The sequence below is a fragment of the Oncorhynchus keta genome, chromosome 10 (genome assembly GCF_023373465.1).
Source record: "Oncorhynchus keta strain PuntledgeMale-10-30-2019 chromosome 10, Oket_V2, whole genome shotgun sequence".
Taxonomy (NCBI): Eukaryota; Metazoa; Chordata; class Actinopteri; order Salmoniformes; family Salmonidae; genus Oncorhynchus; species Oncorhynchus keta.
Window position 1 is genome coordinate 16,853,202 of NC_068430.1, and position 7,861 is coordinate 16,861,062.

Consider the following 7,861-nt stretch of genomic DNA (forward strand, 5'->3'; position numbering starts at 1 on the left):
TCCCACAAAAAAAGTCCATTGGCTGTTTTAGCAACTATGTTGTGTTGGGATGAATATTTCTCATCATCATTTGCCCTAGTTCATCAGGATCAGTTTATAGTTGGAAGGTTCAACACAGCAGACTCAATTTACAGCTAACAATCCTGTCAGGTATGGAGATATTTTTCATTTGTTTATTGTTATAGATTTAATATGCCCATGCTTCATACCTAGGGTATTTTTTGTCAGCTGTTTAATTGTATTCCTTAATTTGTCCCTGAGTTTTTTTATTCTCTGAATTTAATAGTTTGTAATATCAATCACATTGATTGTTTTACATCATTAGGATCAAAGGTGAAACCATGAGGGTGCTGGAGGGTGTTGTAGTGTGCACCGTGGTGATTCTACTGTCCCTAGGGAGTTGTGCTGCAGGTAATGCAATGTTTAACATACATCCTACTGTGCTTAGAAACCCAGTGAGTGGTTTGCCTGTTTGTCTTTCACTTAAGCAAACAAAATTGTGTAAAACAGGAATCTTGACATGCATGGGATTCACCGTAACCTTGTCCCAGATGCGTTAGTGCTCTTCCCAATGCTGTTATTGTCTGGCGTTACAGGAAAAACATTCTATTGTTAATAACCTCTAAAGAGTTGGAGCAGAACATTGCAGATTGGTTTGGTATGACAATGAGTGACAAGGAGTTGGCATCAGGGGCAGACAGCGATTTCGGGGCCCATTTCAAAATTCTGTTGAATTTTCCCTTAACACCCAAAGGAGACATTTCCCCCATAAATGTACTGCTAGATTATTATTATCCCACAATTAAAAATGAAATGTATAGGGCCTATAAAGATGTTGAGTGAGTGGCTCACTGACATTTGTGTGAAAACTATATAACTAAAATAGTCCAAAATCAGTCAGTGTGGGCAGCTGGGGTCCATTTAATTTGAAAACTATGAAACATAGCTAAGTCCACCTATTGTTAGCATGATGACACAAACAAACTGGGACTCATGTGGAAATTACATACTGGATCTGTACTTTAGATGTTTTTCTTTAGCCGTTGGACCAGTCATTGCACTGGTGGCAGTGTGACAGTGGATATGCTCATTTTGGTGCCAGACTCCTCATGTCCTCTCTGCTTGACGTGGTATAGTTTCTCAGGCCTTGACGAGTCATAAATGGGGTGACTGTCAGCTGGGCATGGCATCAAAGTGAGGGGCCGCATCCTGTCTGGCACACACACACCATACCCCACTCTGATAGAAAAAGAAGAGAGCCAGCTGACATGATCACAAAAATCCTTGTGTTTAAGTGTAGCCAAATAGTGACAGGGCCATTGAGAGCTTGTATGTGTGTCATATTTTGAATAGGAGGAGCTGATGTGTGTGTCAGGATCGCCCTATGGTATTGATGGAACCCTGAGGCCTTAGCCTGAATCAAGGCTTTTGATACTCTTAGACTGCCCTCCCACCCCATAGTGCCATGGCTTTGTGATGGCTTGAATTAACTCACTAACTGGTTTTTGGCTATAAATAGATCTTGGGGGTTTTCAACATTTTCAAGAGGGAAAAGAGATTGTCCAGATCTCTGGGATGCCGGAAACCAGTGGTGATGAGTAAGAAGGCATCAATGCACCCCCACATTCACCCTCACTATCTGCAAAGGGGTCACTGACTTAGGGTATAAGGCCTAAAGAAGGCCACAACACAAAGAGCTCTTTGATTCCGCCTGCTAAATTTGGAAGGTGCTCCCATTGCACTCAGACTGTAAGAAAAACTCAGTGATGTTAAACCAGTGGGACTGGAAAGATGCTTTGGCAATATCTCAATGCCGATGGAGATGTTCTGCTCAAGCCTGCTGCCGGTTCCCTCTCCTCTGTCTCTTCAATGTGTCAGCATGTACGTTGTTCTCCTCATGTGTATATTCCTTTATTAAATTGAAATTATGTATTGATGCATTGATGCTCTTAGAAAGCACTAAAAATGTTCCACTGTTGGAGATGCTGTGAATCCTAATTGATTTAACTAAAGATGTAATTGGACATGTTCAAATACAACTTCATTTGGATGTGGGTGCTCTGAATCAAGATAACCTCTATATTTTACTATCTTTTTTCCCTTATCAGTGCGACCAGACTTGACAATCACTACAATAAAGGTAGTAAGATACGTGTTTCTGACACTATACTTTATTGCCTGAAAGCATTTTATTTTCAAATTCAAGACATTTGCTGCTGTATAAATATGATTACATCAGAATGGTTCCTTTGTGTCCCATCTTTCAGCAAGATCCATACACCATGTCCAAAGGCTCTCAGCTGGAAGGGTACTGCATGGACCTGCTGTCTGAACTGGCCAAGAAACTGAGCTTCAAATACAACGTGCACCTGGTGAAAGATGGGTCCTATGGCAGGCAGGATGAGAGTGGGGCCTGGAACGGGATGATCGGTGAGGTGGTGAGAGGGGTGAGTAAAGCTAGCATTTTCATACATAGGTGATTATAGTACAAAAAAAATCGACTCACACATCTGCTTATGATAGATACTGTACAGATGTGACTATAACCATGTGTGATGTTATTAATGCAGATAAAAAACAAATGTATAATGTGCTAGTCCATAAAATATTAATATATATTCTTGTCCCTGTAGGAGGCAGACCTGGCGATTGCTCCTCTTACCCTTACTGCTGCCCGGGAGAAGGCTGTGGGGATGACCAAACCCTTCATGCAGACAGGCATCAGTATTCTCCTGAGGAAAGACATCTCAGAAGAGGCTGGCTTCTTTGACTTCCTTACCCCCTTCCCAGTAGACACCTGGGTGGGGATCCTCGCTGCGTACCTGGGGACTGCTGTCTGTTTCTGTGTAGTAGCCAGGTGAGTGGTTATTGTGATGAACTTTCGTCAGAAAATACATTTGACGTGTGCCTGACAGGAGCCTTTTACAAGTAGAATTTAAAGATGGTTACACAAAACTCTTTCAATACAGACTCAGCCCATGCGAGTGGAGTCAACCCCAGACTGAGAAAAACAGCTTCACTCTCAGCCACAGTCTGTGGTACACCGCTGGAGCCCTCACTTTACAGGGTAACTAACAGGGATTTAACCAGGCATTTCAACCAATAGCTTACCCACAGCAGTACAACATAAGAGCTTAGGAGGAGCTTGGTGGTTTGGTCTTCTGATTTAGTATTCCTTTATCTTATTCTCAGGTACCGGTCCACACCCCAAAGCTTTATCAGGACGCATTATCTGCTGCACCTGGTGGTTGTTTGGTCTGGTCCTCTTGGCCTGCTATTTCTCCAATCTCAGCACCTCTCAGGGCTCAGACTCCAATTCACTGATGGTGAAAGGGTTTGAGGACCTGGCCAACCAGCAAGGGATTGAGTATGGGACCCTGTCTGGCTCCTCTACACTTGCCTACTTCAAGGTGAGGCCAGTGTACCCCGCCACACCTGGCCCTCCTATATCCCTCTTTTTCCCATCAAAGGATTAGGCTCACGTGTCAGTGTCTCAGTTCTGTCAGTTCTCTCAGCAGCATACTGACTTTTTCTTCCTCTCCGTCCGTGTTTTTTCCCCCCCTTGGTGTAGAACTCTAATAACCCAACTTACCGCAAGATCTATGAGCACATGGAAAGAACCAAGAGTTTTGTGTCGTCAATGGATGAGGGTGTTCGCCGGGCAAAGGAGGGCAACTTTGCCTTCATTGGAGAGTCTGTGTCACTGGACTTGGCGGTGGCACGTCACTGTGAGCTGATCCGTGTCCATGAGGTCATCGGCATGAGAGGGTACAGCATTGCAGGCACCCTGGGTGAGCCATGTAGTCTAGGCCAATAGTGAGATCTCATGCAACACATATTGACTGAAACTTTTAAAAACTGTTCCTGTAAATCAAAATAGCAAGGCACCAAGATATTCATGCAATCCACATATTGGCTTATGGCTGATTTTATGACAACAAGCCAGCTGACATGCAAATGGTACTGTTTGTGTCATTCAGGTTCTCCCGTGCTGAAGAACCTGAGCGTGGCCATCCTGCAGCTGAGTGAGGCAGGGGAGTTGTCCTACCTGCGCAGTAAGTGGTGGGCCAGCAGCTGCATGGCAGACCCAGCCAAGGCCTCCTCCCTGCAGCCCCACAGCCTGAAGGGCATGTTTCTGGTGCTGGCCCTGGGCCTGGGACTGGGGGTGCTGCTGGCTGTCCTGGAGCTCACCGCCAAGGCCCGGAACGGTGCTGGGGAGCAGAGGGTGAGCTAGTCACTGCTGGTTTAACACTGGAGCATTGTGTGAATATTTCTATGAGTGGATTAGCAGATTTCCTGGTCAAGATCTCTAAACATCCATACAATTTGCTCCCCACAGAAATTATGTTGCACAGTGTTGTCTGAAGAACTGAGTCAGCGTTTCAGGGGCACCACCACCAATGAGAAGAGGAGTGAGGAAACAGACAAAGAAAAAGCATGAGGAGACATGATAGTATACGATAATATATACAGCCTGACAAAGCAAATGTCTCCATGCAGGTCTTGACATGAGTCGTGGCTTGTATACTTATTTTCAATACTATCTACCACAGTGAGACGGAGTGTATCAGAAAGGCTTCCAGACTGTTATATGATATGTTTATTAACAGAGTGATACATAAACAGTGAAGTCAATTAACAATACTACTGAAGTACTATGTTTAAAAATAATTATATGATAGCAGAGCATTTTACTGAGAAAATCGACATGTATATTTAGTGTTACTAAACATGTAATGTGTACTGATTTATACATATTTAAGGGGAGTGCAAAAATAGAAATTAAACATGAAGATCCAAGTCAAGTCATCTGTAAATTATGAAAAATGATCAGTTTCAAAGAGTTTACATTTCAGTACTTTTGTTCGGAACAAATACTGAGAACAGATTACTGCTATTAATTGTATGATGCAATAAATTTGTTTCAAAGTAGATTATTAATTTACATATTGTAGATACTAAGTAAACCTAACTGTTTTTGTACAATTGGCAGCACACATTATGCACATTCCTTTCGAAACTATAAAACCGTTATCTAAATTTTTTTGGTTATTATAGAACTCAACATATATAAAAAAGCGTTGTCATAGAATGATGTTGATGTAAAAGTGCTTCTACACCTGCATTGCTTGCTGTTTGGGGTTTTAGGCTGGGTTTCTGTACAGCACTTTGAGATATCAGCTGATGTACGAAGGGCTATATAAATACATTTGATTTGATTTGATTTAAAAGTTACGGCACACCTTTCAATAAAACCAGTCTAATAATGAATATATGTTCCATTCTGTTTCAATCAGAACTGTTTACCACTTGGTAATACATTCTATTTACAATACATGCATCTTGATGCAAACATCAAAATACACACGTCAAAAAGTAGGTGATTACATTATACTAATAAACTTGTTTGGGCTCCTGTAGTGATCCTGCGTGTGTACCTGACAGTACAGATCACAGTGGTACATTTTGTACAAGCACCTAGAATCTAGATATAAGCAAGGTAATGCTATATGTTTAGAGTGTATTTCATATTCCTATGTTTAATCCAATGCTGCTCACTGCTGTGATTCTTGTAATGGCTGACTACTATCAAATGGAGTAAATAAACACATCAAATAACATTATCATTCCAGGTCATCAATCAACATCGATTTTGTACTGTCGAATGATCTGAGCATACAGGTTTCTACTAAACACATTGTGACTCATTCAAAACAATACATCTTTAACACTGGCATGCTCTCCAGCTGTGATACAATAAGACAATCTAATAAGATTCACTCTTACCGTCAAAAAAAGAGTGGCGAACTACAGCGGATCTCCCTTATCTTCTGGTTGAAGAGGGAGTTTGTCTGGCTCTACAGGGTGCCCACTTCTCTCTGCTCACCGACTGGCACACAGGAGGACAGGAGCTCCAGACTCAGACTGTCTATACTGCCACCACTGCTGGAGTCACTGTCAGATAGGCAGAGGCCATTGGGTACAGGCTTCACCTGGTGGCCATAGCTGCCATGGTTCTGGGGGGTTCTGGGGGAGGGGAGTCGGAGGCTGCCAGTGCACAGTTAACCGCTGGGGAGAGTGTCGAGGCGTGTGGCTTCCGTGCAACACTGCGAGAGCCGGCCTTGATCCTTATTGTACTGGAGGGGAATTGGCTGGCTGGGGACTCTAGGGTCCGTCTGACTCTGACAGGAGAGGATAGGAATACCTACAGTGGGGCTAAAAAGTATTTAGTCAGCCACCAATTGTGCAAGTTCTCCCACTTAAAAAGATGAGAGGTCTGTTTGTTTGTAGGTGACCAAATACTTATTTTCCACTATAATTTGCCAATTTTTTTTTTTTAATCCTGCAATATGATTTTCTGGATTTTTTCCCCTAATTTTGTCTGTCATAGTTGAAGTGTACCTATGATGAAAATTACAGGCCTCTCTCATCTTTTTAAGTGGGTGAACTTCCACAATTGGTGGCTGAGTAAATACTTTTTTGCCCCACTGGTACGCCTGCCCTCAAATACAAGGCTCTCCAGAGGGTGGTGTGGTCTGCACAACGCTTCACCGGGGGCAAACTACCTGCCCTCCATGACACCTACAGCACCAGATGTCACAGGATGGCCAAAATGATCATCAAGGATATGAACCACCCGAGCTACTGCCTGTTCACACTGCTACTATCCAGAAGACGATGTCAGTACAGGTGCATCAAAGCTGGGACCGGGAGACTGAAAAACAGCTTCTATCTCAAGGCCATCAGACTGCTAAAAAGAAATCACTAACTCAGAGAGGCTGCTGCCTACATTGAGACCCAATCAATGGCATCAAGAACCCTGCAATGGCACAGTGAAAGAACAAGACGATTAACTTCAATTGCATTTCCACAAAATTTTACGTGCTTTTCATTCAACAGAAATGTAATAGAACATCAAAATGCTTACTTGAATGAGCATCTTGTTAAAATAAAATACAGAAAATAAATAGCTGTTGAAATAGTTCCCTTTCCTGCAGTCAAATGATCTAGTTGCCTCATGGGTGGAATGTTATTAATAATTGTTATAATTTCATAATTAAGAAACATAAATTTTGTCTAAATGCCAAAAATCCAGTGTCTGTCAAACAGTTTTGTTATACAGTATTTGTTCTGTTCTGTTATGTACTGTACATAAAGTGTAATATTGGGATGCAAACTTAAAATGGAATACATTTCAACTCTTTATCTGACATGGTAGAGGTGTCTACATTTTTTAAGCCCATAACCATGTGTGTGTGATATATACTTTTGTTTCAATGTAAATTTGTTTAAGACTGTCACACACCGTGTGACCCTGATTTAGCCCTCTGCATTAAAAGGTTGGTCAGGTCAATGCTCATCATTATCCTCCAACACCCTTGTCTGCTGCTTACAGCAATCAATAGGCAGACCAATAATCTCCACCTCTACAAAAGGATAAATAATCTACAAAAACAATGAAGAACCATCTTCACATACAACACACGAGTGATAAGACTAAATGCCTTGTAGTATCCTCCAGAGTGGCACAGTAGTCTAAGGAACTACATTTCACCGCTAGAGGTGTCACTACAGATACCTGTGGGGGTTAATTTCTGTATTACCAAATGAGGAGAGTTAAACTAAACATACGAGTCAGAGTTATACTTACACTACATCTTTAATAATAAGAGCTTTGCAATAGCAATGACTTTCAATGATGCACCATTTCTAATAAACCATTGAAAGTGACAACACAATGGCTACTGAGATCTTTTATAGCAAAGATATACACACCACATCCCTCCCTCCAGTCGACATAACAAACCACAGATATTAGGAACAGTTCACAAAGGAAAACTTTATAAATGTAAAGGAGTAT

General features: G+C 42.0%; 1 protein-coding gene across 1 annotated transcript; it reads left to right on the forward strand.

The window, feature by feature from the left end:
* Position 1: 1 nt before the first annotated feature.
* Positions 2 to 5,271, forward strand: LOC118388303 (glutamate receptor U1-like). Its single transcript, XM_035777209.2, has 10 exons — positions 2 to 150; positions 326 to 411; positions 2,109 to 2,140; positions 2,268 to 2,447; positions 2,634 to 2,857; positions 2,970 to 3,067; positions 3,193 to 3,410; positions 3,572 to 3,791; positions 3,981 to 4,225; positions 4,340 to 5,271. The coding sequence occupies exons 2-10, from the start codon at positions 342 to 344 to the stop codon at positions 4,439 to 4,441; spliced, it is 1,389 nt and encodes a 462-aa protein (XP_035633102.1). The 5' UTR covers positions 2 to 150; positions 326 to 341; the 3' UTR covers positions 4,442 to 5,271.
* Positions 5,272 to 7,861: the final 2,590 nt, after the last annotated feature.

Excerpts from the sequence above, each read along its gene's own strand:
- LOC118388303 (XM_035777209.2), top strand. The coding sequence starts at position 342 with ATGAGGGTGCTGGAGGGTGTTGTAGTGTGCACCGTGGTGATTCTACTG. Across the intron at positions 412-2,108 it reads CCTAGGGAGTTGTGCTGCAG|TGCGACCAGACTTGACAATC; the intron begins GTAATGCAATGT and ends TTCCCTTATCAG. Across the intron at positions 2,858-2,969 it reads TGTTTCTGTGTAGTAGCCAG|ACTCAGCCCATGCGAGTGGA; the intron begins GTGAGTGGTTAT and ends CTTTCAATACAG.